The 18,085-nt window shown below is 40.7% G+C and overlaps 1 protein-coding gene across 4 annotated transcripts; it reads left to right on the top strand.

The window, feature by feature from the left end:
• Positions 1–69: 69 nt before the first annotated feature.
• On the top strand, positions 70–18,007 carry LOC100567797 (lysosomal membrane ascorbate-dependent ferrireductase CYB561A3). 4 transcript variants are annotated; one of them, XM_062967448.1, is made up of 6 exons: positions 70–226; positions 13,667–13,873; positions 14,108–14,316; positions 15,905–16,059; positions 16,953–17,109; positions 17,652–18,007. In XM_062967448.1, exons 2-6 carry the CDS (start codon positions 13,690–13,692, stop codon positions 17,673–17,675), a joined length of 729 nt encoding a protein of 242 aa, XP_062823518.1. In that variant the 5' UTR covers positions 70–226; positions 13,667–13,689; the 3' UTR covers positions 17,676–18,007. The 4 variants fall into 4 exon arrangements, with proteins under 4 accessions (XP_062823518.1, XP_062823519.1, XP_003224164.2 ...); XM_062967449.1 differs by lacking the exon at positions 70–226 and adding an exon at positions 271–663; XM_003224116.3 differs by lacking the exon at positions 70–226 and adding an exon at positions 704–1,125.
• Positions 18,008–18,085: the final 78 nt, after the last annotated feature.

Below are 18,085 nucleotides of genomic sequence, written 5' to 3'. Positions count from 1 at the left end.
GTCGTAGGAGGGAGTGGGACCGGAAGCAGAGCGGGGCCTGACTCCGCGTACATAGCCTGGGCAGGCGGTTTCCGGTTTTTCCCAAGGCGGCTGTTGAGCATTGACTGCCATGGCTTTATGGAATGATGGGTTCTGTGAGCTTTCCGGCCTGTATGGCTATGTTCCAGAAGCATTCTCTCCTGACGTTTCGCCTGCATCTATGGCAGGCCGCCTCAGAGGTTGTGAGGTCTGTTGAAAACTAGACAAGAGGGGTTTATATATCTGTGGAAAGTCCAGGTTGGCGAAACGTCAGGAGAGAATGCTTCCGAAACATGGCCATACAGCTCAGAACACTCACAGCAACCCATTTTTTTTCGTGTCAGGAGCGACTTGAGAAACTGCAAGTCACTTCTGGTGTATGAGAATTGGCCGTCTGCAAGGACGTTACCCAGGGGACGCCCGGGTGTTTTGATGTTTTTATCATCCTTGTGGGAGGCTTCTCTCATGTCCCCGCATGGAACTGGAGCTGATAGAGGGAGCTCATCCATGCTCTCCCCGGGTGGGATTCGAACCTGGCAGCTGAATTTCAGATCAGCAACCCAACCTTCAAGTCACAAGGCTTTAATCCACTACGCCATCGGGGGGCTCACAGCAACTCATGAAAGCCTGCGACAACACATGGGGGTCTGTAGTTTTTATTTTTATTATTTTTATTATTATTTATTTATTATTGTAGTTTTTATTCTGCCCTTTTATTTGGCAGAGAAGCTTAAAGACCTCATAAACCTACAACTTTCCTAACATTGAGCCATATGGCAGTTCAAGTGTAGATGGGGTTGCCTTGAATCGAGGTCTAGTCACGGAAAGAGTGAGTAAGCTCGCAGGCCTCTCCGAGGCTTTGACGCAGAGAGACAAAACAAAGGAGCCGAACCCTTTCCAAGCTGCCCTTGAAGAATCTACCTGATCGGCGAGCTTTGAGAACTACGCTTCCCGGCGCCTCCTCCACGGGCAGGCCGGGTGGGCGGGGCCGAGCGGCGAAGCGGGGTCTTAAGAGCTTGGGCGCGATGAGCGCCGGCGTCAGCGAGTCCGTCGAGCTGCGGAACTACGTTTCCCGGCATCCCCCACGGCGCAGGCAGAAGGCAGAAGGTGGGCGACGCGGCTGGGCTTGCTCCAGCAAGCATGGGAACGGCAGTGGGTTTAACCCAAGTATGGGCCAACTTGGGCCTTCCTCCAAGTGTTTTGGACTTCAACTCCCACCATTCCTCACAGCCTCAGGCCCCTTCCTTTTCCCCCTCAGCCGCTTAAGCGGCTGAGGGGGAAAAGAAAGGGGCCTGAGGCTGTGAGGAATGGTGGGAGTTGAAGTCCAAAACACCTGCAAGGCCCAAGTTGGCCCATACCTGGGTTCTGAGCAAACCACATTGCGAATGCTTAGTTTCATGCTTAATGTTTCCAGCGAAGGATTCTAAAACATTGCCTTTGCAGCTATATTTTAGAAAATAGAATTTGAGTGATTTGCTGACAAGGAGATTCTTCTCTCGAACTTCCTTGAGGGCTGTTTCCTGGTTTGGTGCTCTTGTAGGAGCTAAGGGTGCCTCTGGACTGTAGAATTAATGCAGTTCGATACCACTTTAACTGCCATGGCTCAATACTATGGAATCCAGTGAGTGGTCGTTTTATATATTATCTGCCAAAGTGTTCTGGGTTCTCACCAGACTCTCAACTCCCAGCACAGCAATTAAAGTGGTGTCAAGCTGTGTTATTTCCAGTGTGGATGCGCTCAAGGGATTTTTTCTTTTGTGTCAGAAGCAATTTGAGAACATACTACAAGTTACTTCTGGTGTGAGAGAATTGTCCGTCTACAGAAATATTGCCCAGGGGACACCTTGATGTGCTAGTTGGGAGGCTTCTCTCATGTCTCTGCAAGCTAGAACTGACAGATGGGAGCTCACCCCGTCTTGCGGATCCAAACACGTTCAGATCAGCAATTCAGCCAGCAGAAGGGTTTAACCCATTGTGCCACCACTGCTCCATTTATCCAATCGATAAACTATGCATTCATTGGGTTGCTGTGAGTTTTCCGGGCTGTGTGGCCATGTTCCAGAAGCATTCTCTCCTGATGTTTTGTCCACATCAATGGCAGGCATCCTCAGAAGTTGTAAGGTATATTGGAAAACTAAGCAAGGGAAGTTTATATACAGTAGAGTCTCACTTATCCAAGGTTCTGTATTATCCAAGGCAGTCTGCCTTTTAGTAGTCATTGTTTTTGTAGTAAATGTTGCAATGTTTTGGTGCTAAATTCATAAATACAGTAATTACTACATAACATTACTGTGTATTGAACTGCTTTTTCTATATATTTCCTGTAAAACATGATGTTTTGGTGCTTAATTTGTAAAATCATAATGTAATTTTATGTTTAATAGGCTTTTTTCTTAATCCCTCCTTATTATCCAAGATTTTCGCTTATCCAACGTTCTGCTGGCCCATTTATCTTGGATAAGTAAGACTCTACTGTATCTGTGTAAGGTCCAGAGTGGGAGAAAGAACTCTTCTCTGTTGAAGGCAAGTGTGAATGTTGCAATTAATCACCTTAATTAGCATTGAAAAGCCTTGCAGCTTCAAAGCCTGGCTGATTCCTGCCTAGGGGAATCTTTTGTTGGGAGGTGTTGGGAAATGCATTCATTTCCCGATACAGAATTGCATTGCTTGGAATTATATAATGTTGGGGGGGGGGTACTCTAAAAAGTAGCCATATGATTCACTTTCACAAACAAAATTCAGAGTAAGTATAATATCTTTTATGAAGCCCATTAAATTTTTACAAAAGTGGTGCAAAGATAGTGCGAGTTCTTCCATGAAGCATGTTGGTACAAAATCCTGGAGAGAAGGGAGGAGATAGGAAGTCTTTCTAGATTGACCATTATTATACCTCTGGATGCATCCAAGAATTGGTGTGCTTTGACCCCGTTTTGACTGTCCTGGCTCCAAGCTATGGACTCCTGGGATTTCTAGTTTGGTGAGTGGGCAGAGAAAGCTAGAGGCCTTGTAAAACTACAACACCTATAATTCCTTAGTATTGAACTATGGTAGCTAACGCAATGACAAAGCTGCATTAATCTTAAAGATGCATCCTCTATATCTGAAGCTGTCAGATGTTTTCAGAAACCAAAGAAATCTTTTAAAATCCCAGTTTTCTGCAAACCAGGATGAACAGTTCATGATGACTCTGCATGCCCACCAGAGATATTGCTTGTGATTTAGTGTTGTCTTCTGTCAGGAAGACAGCTGCCATAATAAACCACTTTGAAGGGAGTGTTGAATGTCACAAGTTGGCTCCTTATGAGATTGGGATCTGTTCCTGGTTCCTTATCCAATAAAAATAATGAGCTGCCTAATGGAGAAACAACAGTCATGTACCTCTGCCTCTAGGAGACTCCCTTTTCCAAGATTTCTTAGCTTGATTGCCTCAGGTGCCTTTGTTTTTGCAGATAGCCATCCTTTCTTGCCACTGAGCAGAGCGTCAGAGGAGTTCAGTGCTCAATGACCATCCAGGTCATGTACCACAGATTAAAGCTATTAATGGAAGCAATGACCCTGCACCCTGTTGAAATTATTACATCTGCACTGCTCAGGCATTAATCAATGAGCACCTATGCAAACAATCACACGAGCAGAAGAATCAAAATGCTAAAACATATTCTACCACAATAATGCATTAGAACACTGACCAATGTTTTCAAAGTTATTAATACTGTAATTGATGTAACTTTATGCCTGAAGTTTTACAAGACTGAGGAAAGGCCTGTCTTTAGCCTGAAAGCACCTCTGATCTGGAACCCCCATATCCTCCAGAATTTTCCACATGAGAGGCAGAGATATTGACACCTTTGCTTTCTGAGGATTCAGTGTACACATGCTTTGTTTCAGGCACAAAATTAGTTGAAATATTATGTTTGAAATTACTTTCATGCCAGGTATATAAGATACGGTATAGTGTTCCCTCACTTATCACTGGGGTTAGGTTCCAGGACCACCCGCAATAAGTGAAAATCTGCAAAGTAGGGACACTATATTTATTTTAATATTTATGCATTATTTTAGTAGTTATACACTATTTTAAGTCTTTATCAGCCAATTGTGTGTTGATAAATCACCTCCTTCTCCTCCCATTGCTGCTTGGGCTCCTTTTCTCTCCCTTTGACTTCTCCTTCCTCCCTTCCTTAGGCTGTAAATTGTAATTTTTTATGATTTATAATAGTTTTTTAGAGTTTATTGAAAAACCGCAAAACAGCAAATCCGCGGAAAGAAAACCGCAAAGTAGTGAGGGAACACTGTATATGTAAATGAAACATAATTGGAATAAATTCTGTGAGCTTTGTCAATTTGATTTATGGCTGCTTGTTTCGTGCAGTTCAGGATTTTGGCTGATATTAGCGCAATAATTTGTTTCATGTCTTCTTTGGCTTCTTCTTGTATGTTCCGGAACCTTAGTTGGTGTTCAGTTACGTTCTGTTCTAGTCTTTCCTGTATTCTCTCCAGTTTGACATTTTTAAATTCCATGCTTTCCACTTTGTGTTGTAGTTTTGTCTGGGCTCTCTCAATTCTTTTATTATCCCCCTTTAATTCTTGAGTCTCCTGTGTATTCTTTTGCACTTCTGCCTTAATAGATCTTATTTCCTCTTTTAATTCATTCTTTAAATCTGCCAAATCTTCTTGCCAAATCTTTTGTTGGGTGTCTTGTTTTTTGCTACTGCTGGGACTTCTCTTTGGAGTACATCTTGCTTTTCTGAAATTTTCTGGATCTCTTTCAGCAACTCCCGCCAATTTGTGTCTTCCGGAATTGAATTTCTTCTCATTTGATTCTTGTGGTCTTTTGGGTCTTTCTCAAGCTTTCCTCTCGGGGTCATCATCTTGTATGTCAGCTTCGTTTTATCTTAGAATTATATTGTAGGGTAGTGTACTTGATGAAAAAGGGGGAAAAAGGGGGGGTGGAGGAAGAAGAAGGATATATCTCCAACTGACGCTCGGGTGTCAGAGCTAAGAAGGAGCCATGAAGACAGTTCCATCTTGTCTTTTTACATCAGCTGAGGCCCCTCCCACCATCTCCAACTGACGCTCGGGTGCCAGAGCTAAGAGGGAGCCATGAGGACAGTTCCATCTTGTCTTTTTACATCAGGTGAGGCCCCTCCCACCATCTCCAACTGATGCTCGGGTGCCAGAGCTAAGAGGGAGCCATGAAGACAGTTCCATCTTGTCTTTTTACATCAGCTAGAGGCCCCTATGTGCAATAACATGCTATGCTAGTTTTATATCTGGAGCAGAATGAAGAAGGTGGGGCCGGGAAGACATCTTTCCACCATGTCTCCTGTATCAATTTAATGATATAATGATATATAATAATATTATACTATACTAATATTATAATATATTGTATATACATGTAATATTAATAATAATATTATGATGTAATACAATGTAATAATAATTATAATTCACTATTATAATTGTATATTTATATTACATGCAATATTACTAATAATATTGTGATATAGTTGTATAATATAATATATTGTATGTATATATACTTGTAAACCGCCCTGAGTCCTCTTCGGGGTGAGAAGGGCGGTATATAAATGTCACAAATAAATAAATAAATAAATAAATATATGGGTTCGCTGGCTGGGATAAGTCCTACTTTCTTCTTTTTACCTCATGGAGCTTTGTCTCAATGGGTTGGTGGTAAATTTGCTGTTATTTAATATTAAAGTTTTTAGATGGGATTTGGTCTAAACTGACATTGTATAATTCTCTATAGCCAGAACATAAGCCTCCTTTATTAAGATCTTCCCCGTTTTCTTCTGTTTGGGCAAGGTTTTTTTTTTTCTTTCTTTTCCCCTTCTAATTCCACACAGTGAAGGGTGGGAGATAATTCTTTTGAGCCGCTTGCGGCTGGTTCCTATTAATTATCTTAGTTTTTTTATTCTTTTACCTTCTCTGGCGACTCCCAGTCAGCAAGTTTCTAGTGCACCGAGATCGGTCCCCCTTTGACAACTGCTTCTGTCCGCCTCGATGGTATGTGTGTCTTTTAATTTGCTCCCTCCAGCTTCCTGTATCCAGGGGCTGGCACTTTGCCGGTTTAAACTGGTGACTCCTGCTCAGCTCTCACGCGGTTACTATGGGGCACTTTGCCTAGACACAACAAACTTGTCTCAAGGTCGGACTTTGGGGGGGGGGTTCTCTGAAGGGTTCTCTGGGTAGTTTGCTTTACTTTGCTTTTTTTTGGTATTACAAAAAAAATTATCTTAATTTTCTCGTTTTATTTATTTATTTACTTACAGTATTTATATTCTGCCCTTCTCACCCCAAGGGGACTCAGGGCGGATCACATTACACATATAAGGCAAACATTCAATGCCTTAACATAGAACAAAGACAAGACAAACACGGGGCTCCGAGCTGGCCTCGAACTCATAACCTCTTGGTCAGAGTGATTTGTTGCAGCTGGTTGCTCAACAGCCTGCGCCACAGCCCGGCTCTCTTATAGTTCTTCTAGTTATAGTTTTCTTTTCTTGATGATCTACCTTCAAGAGTGGGGGGAGAAGAATAGGTAGAGAAAAAGGGAAGTTATAAATTGTTAGGCTGTTTTGCTGAAACAGAAGGTGGGAGACTTGCTTTTCCAAAAATGGTTATAAATGATTAATTTACGACCTGGAATGAGGAAGTGCCGTCAGTGTGGATGATGAAGCAGCTGCTCCCCCCTGTGGCCAGAATCGAACATCCCCTCAGAAGAAGGTTAACTTGCCTCTGCGTGTGTCTCAGTCTCTGTTTGATGTGTTTATGGGCATTGAATGTTTGCCCTATGTGTGTTATAATGTGATCCGCCCTGAGTCCCCTTCGGGGTGAGAAGGGCGGAATATAAATACTGTAAATAAATAAATAAATGGCTCATCAATTCCCTTTTGCAAGTATTTGTAGCTATTTGGTTTATTTATTTGGATTTCCTTCGTTATGTTCAATGGGATTCCATCAGTTTCCTTATCCAACTGATTGTTCATGGTGGTTATTCGGGCTGGCCGTAGACAGCGATTGGGGGTCGCCCGCTGGGTTTTTATATTGAAATTATCCTTGTGATGGGAGATGAAGAGTCAATTGTAATTATTGGGTACTTACGTTACCCGTTTCGGAGCCCCCCAGTCTTCCGGACTATTGGTTTAAATCTTATTAATTCATTGGAGTCAGCGCGGCGTGCGGCTTGTGCCGAGGACAGTCCTCTGCTTCATGGGACGCGCCTTGCATACCAGTAGGACCCCGGACCTGCTTGACCTCTCGTCCTTGAAGAACAGGGGGGTTTTGGGGTCGTCGGGTGACCTAACTGGTTTGGCACCCTCCCCCTGTTTCGATCCACGGGTGAAGGCGAGCCTATGGCCCATGCATGCGTGACACCAAGTGATTCTCTAGGAGCACTAGAAAATCGTGCCCGCCGCCATGAGCGCGGAAGTCCCCGGACTCGACTAGACTTAATGTCAGGGGAAAACCTTTACCTTCTTATGTCCTCTTATTAGATGGCAATGAATGCTGTCCAGCTCAAAGTTTTCTATATGGACAAAAATATGGATACGCTCAAATGACTCATCAAAATACACCAGCAGCTTGAATTAGTCATACAAGTTTATTATTAAAACAGCAGTTACAAAATTCAGCTGTCAATGCAGGAAAACAAATTTCTGGCTCAGTTCTTTATTTGTGCAAATCTTAGAAAACAAGCTCATTCATTAAACTGTGTACAAACATTATACATATCCTTTTATCAGATGGCATTGAGCTAAACGTCTCTGTATGAACAGTGCACATCAAGCAGAATAGCCTGGGGGATAATACAGAATCTCCAACCAATGAGCTTGGTTTCTAAGGTTTGCACAAATAAAGAGCTGGGACCTAAATTTCCTGCATTGACAACTGGATTTTGTAACTGCTGTTTAAATTATAAACTTGTATAACTAATTTAGGCTGCTGGTGTGTTCTGATGAGTCACTTGAGCATGTCCACTGAAACATTACAGGGACAGGGAAGAGCAATCAGAAAAACACTGAGCATGTGACAACATTGTAGAGAATAGAGCATGTTGAAAGAGTAGATTAGCATGTATGCTAGGGCAGCTGTGTTGGCTATGTAGCAAAATGTATGTTAGAGCCACAGGTCTTTTAGATGTTTCTTTTGTCAGTTCAGGTGGCCTAGAGCAGGACTTTTTAAACTTTTATCACACGTGATTCCTGTCCGCCTGATAACTTTTTATGTGACCCCAGGTTATCTAGGTATATACATTAGGTTTAAAAATCAAATATGTAACAATAACAAACCAGCTTTTGTAAGGCTTGCTAAACAGGCTGACTTTTAAATACAGCTGAAGCAATTTCTGTAGAATCCACTGTAAAAAGTGCATGTTGTTGCTAACAGATTTGGGTAAATGTTAGTGGCATGCAGAAGCCAAATTTTTGTGACCCCTACATTGAGCTAAGGGGCCCTTCATTTCGGGTTGGGGCCCACAGCTAAAGAAGCAGTGGTTCCCAATATTTGGCCCTCCAGATTGTGTGACTTCTGGAGGGCCAACTCTCAGGAGCCACAACCAGTTTGGTCAACTGTCAGGAATTCTGGGAGCTGAAGTCCAAAACACCTTAAGGTCCAAAGGTCGAGATGGATATCAGTCACTCTCTTGGCCATGTGGGGACTAGGGACAAAGGGTGATAACAGTAATCAAATTTCTATTCCATTAGTGACAAAAAATAACTTCCCTTGGGTTCCAGGCAAAGATAACCATTCTTAGGATGCACCTACATTGTAGAATTAATGCAGCTTGACATCACTTGAACTGCCATGGCTCAATGCTGTGGCATCCTGGTAGTTGTAGTTTGGTGAGGCACCAGCACTCTGTGGCAGAGAAGGCTCAGGGTCTTGTAAAAGTACAATTCCCATAAGTCCACAGCATTGAGCCATGACAGTGGTGTCTAACCATATTAATACTACAGTGTAGATCAGGGGTCCTCAAACTTTTAAAGCAGAGGGCCGGTCCACCATCCTTCAGACTGTTGAGGGGCCAAATTATCATTTGAAAAAAAAAATCCTATGCACACTGCACATATCTTATTTGTAGTGCAAAACAACAGCAATAACAATGAAAAACCAATACAATATTTAAAAATGAAAATAATTTTAACCAACATAAACCTATCAGGATTTCAATAGGAAGTGTGGGTCTGCTTCTGGCCAATGAGATAGTCAGGTTAATTAGGATTGTTGTTGTTGTTGTTGTTGTTGTTGTTGTGTGCCTTCAAGTCATGTCAGACTTTGGGCGAGCCTAAGTCTAAAATGTATTTATTTATTATTTATTTATTTACTGCATTTATTTACTACATTTGTATCACACCTTTCTCACCCCAAAGGGGACTCAGAGTGGCTTACAAATTATATGTACATACAATATATTATATTATTAGCATAGCACAATATTAGCATTATATATTACTATATTGAACTATACCACTATACTGAAATATTATTAGTAATATTATATGTAATATAGAATATATAATTAATATTATTATATGGTATTATTATTAGTGTTATATTGTATTACATTATAATATTATTATCAATATTATATGTACATACAATATATTATATTATTAGCATAGCACAATATTAGCATTATATATTACTATATTGAACTATACCACTATACTGTAATATTATTAGTAATATTATATTTTTATTTTATTTATTATTAAATTTATATACCGCTACTCCCAGTTTGGCTCGGGTGTAATATAGAATATATAATTAATATTATTATATGGTATTATTATTAGTGTTATATTGTATTACATTATAATATTATCAATATTATATGTACATACAATATATTATATTATTAGCATAGCACAATATTAGCATTATATATTACTATATTGAACTATACCACTATACTGTAATATTATTAGTAATATTATATTTTTATTTTATTTATTATTAAACTTATATACCGCTACTCCCAGTTTGGCTCGGGTGTAATATAGAATATATAATTAATATTATTATATGGTATTATTATTAGTGTTATATTGTATTACATTATAATATTATTATCAATATTATATGTACATACAATATATTATATTATAAAACTGAGGGCGGGGGCCAGGTAAATGACCTCGGAGGGCCGCATCCGGCCCCCGGGCCTTAGTTTGGGGACCCCTGGTGTAGATGCACCCTTAGACAGAGATTGCGCAAGAAGTGTCTGCACTGTTACATCTGGAGAAACATTTAGGTTCTGTACAGATAAAACTTCCCAATTATAGTCCAAATGAAAGAATGTTAGTTTTTTGGAAGTAATAACTGTTGTAAGTATGACAGTGCTTAGCAGTTACGAGCCAAGAATGCGCCTAAGCAGACAGTAGTGAGGAGATTAGATGGTTTTGAGTGACCTAAACAGTCCTCTCTCTTTGTCTATCTGTTCTGACCCATCTGTGATGCGAACCGATACTCTTTGGGATGTTTTACCAGCTCATCTCTCCTTGCCAATTCTCCCTCTGCTCTTCCCTAGAATGATGTTTGATTAGATCAGCACACTGAGTAACTGTTCTGTCTTAGAATAGTGTTCCTATAATAAAGTGCTTAGTTTATTTCTCCAAGCCATTGATGTCTGTATTTCGTAATCAAGATTTCTGCACACAGTCTCTATCATAAACCTCAAAGTGTGAAGTCCCAGTCCACTAGTTCTCGCTTGTTAAGTTTCCTTTGGTATTTTCACATCTAGGAAATATATTCAGGGGCAGCCAGCAAAATACAACATAATCCAGAATCCACAAAACTGTTACCATCATAGGCTAAGCTAGTTTAGACATGGCCGAGACAGGAAGCTGACTCTTCTTGCACTGAGATCCCTCCAGACCCCAGAAGGATCATTTGAGACCAAATGTAGGACTGTGACTACAAAATCTTCACTTTTTTCTAATAAAGACGCAGTAAAGTTTTGAAAATGTTCATGGTGCATTTTGTGCTTTTTGGTTAACCAATAAATGTATGGTATTTTGTGGGTTTTGTTGTTTTATGCCTGGAACTGATAATTCAAAAATACTGTAAATTATTTTGAATGGAGATGTGCTATGGCTTTTAAAGGTCCCTTGTATTTTTTGTAATTACTGTATATTGTTCTGAAAAAACAAGTTGTTATGGTGCACTAAATTAAGTAGCAGTTGAGCTCAAGGGGAATTCAGGAATAGTTTAGTAGCTCAAGGTCAATAGTTTATCTACAGTCCCTTTTAAGGATTCATTTCTTTCTCTGCCAGGCTCTTAAATTCAGGAATGAAAAAAGCTTGTGACATCTTTACATGAGCTACATATGAGATCACATAAAGAGAAGGTTAAGGTTGTGAATACCCATTCTTCTGTAGCGATAGCAAAAACCTGGTGTATGTGCGAATGTGGAAGCTACCAGGATTTTACAGTATGCTTAACTAATTCTTATAAACTGTTTGCATCTTGGAATAACAACTCTTTTAAACATAGCTTTCAAAACTACCCAGCTTCTTGGTCAACAATAGTATTATTTTCAAGCTGTGTCTATGGCTATCCTCTTTTACATTTGCCATTCAATTCTGTCTGTCTTTTCCACCATCCGAAATTATCCTTGGCAAATTCGTCTTATGTTATTTGCAATCCCTCTTATTCTAGAAAAGCAGATCAGACAGCACCAGAAACTGGACTTTGTATAAATTTCTTATAATATAGGATACATCTGATAATAAGTTGTCACACTGGCTAACATTTTAAATATGTACACTCTCAAGTTCATATATTTGGTAACATATGTACAGTCTTCCCTCACTTATCGTGGGGGTTACGTTCCAGGACCACCCGCGTAAAGTGAAAATCTGCGAAGTAGGGTTGCTATATTTGTGCTGTTTACAAGTAGCGTTTCTGTCCCCTCCCCACGCTCCCGCCGCCGCTGCTCCCTTGTGAAGCGAAAACAAAGCTGCTTCAGCCTCCTTTTCTCTCCATTCGGCTTCTCCTTACTTACTTACTTAGACTTCTCCTTATGAAGGAAGTAGAAAGAGAGATTTTAAATATTATTTTATGGTTTATACTATTATTTTAGTGTTTATTAAAAACCGCAAAACAGCAAGTCCGCGAAAAGCAAACCGCGAAGTAGTGAGGGAACACTGTAAATGCCAACCCAAAGGTACAAATATAGATTTTAACATAGTTATCTGTTCTTACCAGTTGGAAAAAAAATCTACACTGTCACCACCTGAGAGAGATTTTCTGTTTTCAGATAAGAAGGTGAAATTAAACAAAGTTGGTCATTCAATATTTCCCTTGAACAAATTTGATCTGTGGAGACATATTTAATTCACAGTTGGAAACTTTTGATGCATTCTATTTATCTCCTTCTGCTTTGAAAGCAGAAGTTGTGGCTATCTTGTGACTCTGCCACCCTGCAGGAAAGAGTGGGTGCATGTGACACATCTGTGTTGGGGTTTTGTCAAGGTGGGAAGGATATTAGTTTTGCATCTTGGTTGTGGGGCAGATTGTAAAGGAAACTGAGAGACCTAATGGGGATTTCTTTCTCTTGTTCACTTGGTTTGGCTACAGTGACTTTTCTGTCTTTGTGGAAGGACACAGCAAGGGGTGCATCTACACTGCAGAATTAATGCAGTTTGACACTAATTGTCATGGCTCAATGCTATGCAATCATGGAAGTTGAAATTTTATAAGGTTCTTATTCTCTGGGAAAGAGTGATGTTGCCTCACCAAATTACAATTCACATGATTCCACAGCATTGAGCCATTGCAAACAAAGTGGTGTGAAACTACATTAATTCTACAGTATAGATCAGACATGGGCAAACTTTGGTCCTCCAGGTGTTTTGGACTTCAACTCCCAGAAATCCCATCCAGCTTACCAACTGTTAGGAATTGTGGGAGTTGAAGTCCAAAAAATCTGAAGGACCGAAGTTTGCCCATGCCTGGTATAGATGCACCCTGGGTTTCTAATGAGTTGAATCCAGAAGCAGCTAGTCTTAATTTCTTATTGCTTATTTCAGCTCATGAAAGAAATGTGGAAATCAGAAACACGTGGTCTCTATTTCTCAATATTTAATTTAATAGAAGTTGCATTCTACTTGACAATGTAATGGATTCATTATATATTCTTGCTGCTGACAGACAGTTGACAAGAGTTGATGATCAGTCTACCAATTATTGTTTTCTGTACCATACATACCGAGGTGGTTGAACTGTGGTCCTCTGCATTCCTCCTTGGCTTTGAGAAAGTTGAAAGTAATACCAGTTAATGTCTGTCTGCGACAGATCTTGTGCTTCACTTAAAATGTGATATGCTTTAATTAGATCCAAGAGCTTCCTGTCTTCCCCCAAGCTGTGATGTTTGATGTATGCCATATGTGCCCAGTAGTTAATGCACTCTAAAGCACCTCCTCTGCCATTTTGGCTCCTCCCTTGTTAGGTTAGATAACAAGAAATCTGAAGCAGGATGTCCAGAAGACTGAAGCAGTTCAGTGAGGGAAAGCAGAAAAGGGCAGAAACCAGACAAGAATAGGGAATGATTAGTAATATCATCTAACCAATAGTGAATAACCAACATCATTTTGACAGCTAGCTTCTCTTCTCTTAGACGTGCTCCACAGTAGCAGCGTGATGCCTGATATCCCATTTTTGCCATTTTCCATCCTACTTGGAGTTCTGGGAATCTTGTGCGTGGGCTTCACGGTGTATTGGAGTCACCACTGGCTTGATGGCTTTGCCTGGGATGGATCGGCTCAGATGTTTAACTGGCACCCAGTTCTCATGGTGACAGGCATGTTGGTCTTGTATGGCGCTGGTAAGTGGAAAGAGGATCCAGATCCTTGCTGGTTCCAGTCACTGCACCCCAAAGAAAAATCTGGGAGCAAGGCGATTGCTGTTGTGTGCAGAGAGCTTGGAAAATGGAACTATTTGGGACCAAAACTGGCTTGGGGTTTGACTATTATAGTCCCAACGGGCTTGTTTTTTGTAGAATAGGGATGGGGAATTCCTGGAGTCTTTTGGCTCTGATGACATCTTCCTTCTGTTGCAGCTGCACTGGTATATCGGGTGCCTCTCTCCTGGCAGGGATCCAAGCTCCCATGGAAGCTAGTACATGCATCTCTGACCTTGACAGCATCCATCATTGTTGTCCTGGGACTAGTAGCTGTCTTTGAGTATCACAATGTGCAGGGAATCCCAAACATGTACTCACTACACAGCTGGGTAGGTCTGTTGGCTGTGCTGCTCTTCTTCTGCCAGGTAGGTAAAATTAATATTTTGCGGTTACAGTCTTTTGTGGGCAGCATAGCAATTCTACATGAGGACCTTTGAAGGCTGAGCCATATACCATCATAGGTTATCACTTGTGGCTGAGTATAATTTTCTTCCATAAATAGAGTTTTGGCGGTGGGACTGTTAGTGACTGTAGAGACCTATTCTGGATCCGCATAGTCTTTCATAGTGAGAACATACATTTCGAGATGGAAAGCTGTCCCGACAAGTTCTATGAGCCATATACCACCTACACTTCTTACTATACAGCCTCTGAGGTTCCTCTTCTTTGTCTTGTGGGATGCAGGCAGGGTCAGAGAAACATTTGGTAGTGGGCTTGTATCTGTAGCCAGACACAAGACAATTGTAGTAGCAATGAGATCTACCAGCATCCTCTGGAGGGTTTCAGCATTGCCATAACAATTGTTTGTCTTGCTATGGGGATATAGCCAGTCACTTCTCTTGTCCTGCCCACTTCTCATATGGCACAAAAGGAGCTGTATGGTAAATCGAGGGGGGGGGGATTTTGGGGGCAGTGTGGAGGGAGGAAATTAATACTCAGTTCCACAGCACCCCAAGAAGGACCTACACACACACACACAAGAGCAACTTATCTGTGCATTTGTCCCTGACAGAATGTAAACCTACTATTTCTTAGTAAGGGGGAAATGGTGTCAAAAACAGAATGACCAAAACAATTTGTAAGAGCTGCTGTTGGCCATAGGAGCTGTGAAAGCATAATAATTCAACAGCAAAGTGCATGCTTTACATTCAGAAGGTCTGTAGTCTGACATTTGACATCTCCAGGCAAGGCTGGGAAAGACCAGAGTCTCAAAGCTTAGAGAGCTTCTCCCAGTCTGTCAACAATACTGAGCTAAACAAATCAAATGGTCTAACTCAATGTAAAGCAGTTTCTTATGTTCCAAATAATAATCTCAGCAAATTTACTGTTTTGGATTACCAGACTTAGGCTAGCTTAGGGATTCTAAGAGATGTGGTCTGAAAAAGTAACATTCTCAAACCCTGTCAGTTGAGAAGCAATCCAAAAAGTTCGACTGTATGTCTCCAGAGCAGAAAGACTTTATCTTGTGGCAGTATTCCTTGCTAACTGGTAATTCCTGCCAATATATATGTGTTGTCATAATGCAAAATAGGATAAAACAACCATCACTTGCTGTAATTTGTCTCCAGACTATACTTGATTTCAGTTCATTTTTATATTACATATTACTTCTCTGTTATTATACTATTTATTACTACACTGTTTACTAAAACAAACTCATTGAATAATTTGCTTAATGATCTTTCACATATGTAAATTAATTTCATGGATTTACTCTAATAGGATAGTGCTACCAATTACTTTGTACACCAGTTTACTTGTCATAGTTTCAGAATGACTTTACAATTTAAAGCCTAAATCCAATTGCCAAGAAAACTGGTGTGCAAAGTAATTTGTAGCACTGGGTGTTGTGTGGTTTCTGGGCTAGTAGCACTATTTTCTTTGCTTGGCAGATCACAGCTGCAGATATCATGTTATAGAAAATGTTCCCAATTCTTGTCTCTTCCTTTTCAGTGGCTAATGGGGTTTTCTTCTTTCCTGCTGCCTTGGGCCCCTATCTGGTTCAGAGCCCTCTATAAGCCCATTCATGTCTTCTTTGGATCTGCCATCCTCTCCTTGGTTGTGGCAGCATGCATCTCTGGCATCATTGAAAAGCTGTTCTTCAGGCTGTGAGTAGCAGAACTCAAAGGCTGGAGGGAAGGAGTAAGGTAGAGAAGTCAGTGTTAAAATGGTTGCTGATCATATATTTTGGAGAAAACCTTTTGATCTTGACAGAACTACTAATGAATGGGTGTAGCATTTAGACTACTCAAGGGAAGGAATGTTCTTTACTAATGTCACCCTGGAAAGGAAATTGTTCTGCCCATATGAGTTCCAAGAGTTGTGGGCACAGACAGTAGCAATATTTCTTCAAAGATGTCTCTGAGAAGTACCTCTTGGCCATCACAGTGGATGCATTCCCAGCTGTAATACCTGGAACTATTATTTTTACCTCTGTTCCCCCTCCCCCCCCTTCAATCCTATTGTGCTGGCAGTGGTGTCTGTGGACTGGTAAATCCATGCTGGGATTTAATCCAGATTTTAAATGGGCTATCCAAGCTTCTGAATCCAAAATAGGGCCAGTGGCTTGGTTAGCTTCTTTAAATGGAAGTACTGTTCACTGTCACAGAAACTGGTTTATAGAGATCTCTAGGTATGGCAGCTAAAGTGTGGGACCAGGACCTGAAACATACTGCTTACCCATAATTTTCTCGTTCAGTTTAATCTGCATTCACCCCCCATCCATGCCAAGATTTGTTATGCAGATGAAATAGATTTAAACTGCTTTGAGCTTGTTGATGAAAATGTGGGACATAGTTATAAAAAATAAATAGTCTACCCATAAATCAACATAGATTATCTGGGATAGTTACAAGGTGGAAAGCTCAAGTCTCATGTGTTAAAGGAGGGGATTATGTGATCTAAAAGAGCTTACTGGTTACACTTCCTCAATTCTGTGTCTCCGGGGAAGTGTGTGAATTGCTACTGCTTTCTATTCAAACTTTTCTGTCTTTCCTTTTAGATCAAAATCAGCAACACCTTACTCCATGCTTCCTACAGAAGCTGTGTTTGGCAATGTACTTGGGATGCTAATCTTGGTCTTTGCGCTGTTGGTGTTGTGGGCTCTGGCCAGACCTGCATGGAAACGTCCAGATGTGAATTCAGAAGACACCCAAGAGGTGAGGAATTAAATTGGCTCGTAATTCATGCCTGGAGAATTCAGATATTGGAATAGATCTTTGGGAAAGAGGCAGATTCTTCTTAGGGACTGAAATCAGCCTATTTGAGGGATATTAGAGTAACTATGTTTTGGAACGTTGTACATAGGTATCTAGTACATCCTTACACTACTGTAGTTCTCTTGCATAACAACCAGATAGTGCTAAGCCTAGTTGCAATCCTCCCCACTCAAATGGGGAGTGCCTATTCCCTCCCAGACTTCCTGTCACTATGCTTTCAGAGCTTTATGTTCCACCAGGATTAGGTAGGTTTTTTGACTTGTATTGAAAATCCCATCAATTTCAACCAACATACCCACTAGTGAGAAATGATAGTTGTACTCCAAAAAGATCTGGAGGCCACATAAGCCTCATTTTTAAGACTAATTTGAACTTCTCCTTGCAAGATGTTAGGTATGGCCATTTTAGACCAACTGAGGCACTGCTCTCACAGAGTTGTGATAGCTCTTAACACCGACTCCTGGTCTGCTTCTTCTCTACAGCCATTGCTACATGGAGCCAGATGAAATATTATGAAGCAGCTCTGCAGAACAAGCAAGAGGTGGTGTAATGGCCAATTCTCCACTGAGATTAGCAGCCTTAACTTGAGGCTGCCTTCAATATGGGAATTTGCATCTTGAATTGGTGCAGTAAGAAAAAGCAACAAGCTTCCCAACCTATTCTTCTATATGATGGCTCTGCTTTTTGATGGTTTGAGGTTCTCTTGCTACCATGGACAGCTGGACAGCCAGTTCTGAACAGCTCATGTTCTATTTGCTATGTATAAGAATTTGTTTTTTGTACTTTTATGGCTCACCAGAAACCTAAATTATCTACTAAAATAAATGACTTTGTTTAACTCTTCTGTTGTTCAGCTCAATGTGTGTGCTTGTGCACTAATTTATTTACACCATTTACATCATTTTTACCCTGCCCT

This window comes from Anolis carolinensis, chromosome 1 (assembly GCF_035594765.1).
Source record: "Anolis carolinensis isolate JA03-04 chromosome 1, rAnoCar3.1.pri, whole genome shotgun sequence".
Lineage (NCBI taxonomy): Eukaryota > Metazoa > Chordata > Lepidosauria > Squamata > Dactyloidae > Anolis > Anolis carolinensis.
The sequence above is the reverse complement of the archived record's forward strand: the minus strand, read 5'-3'. Positions and strand labels throughout refer to the sequence as shown.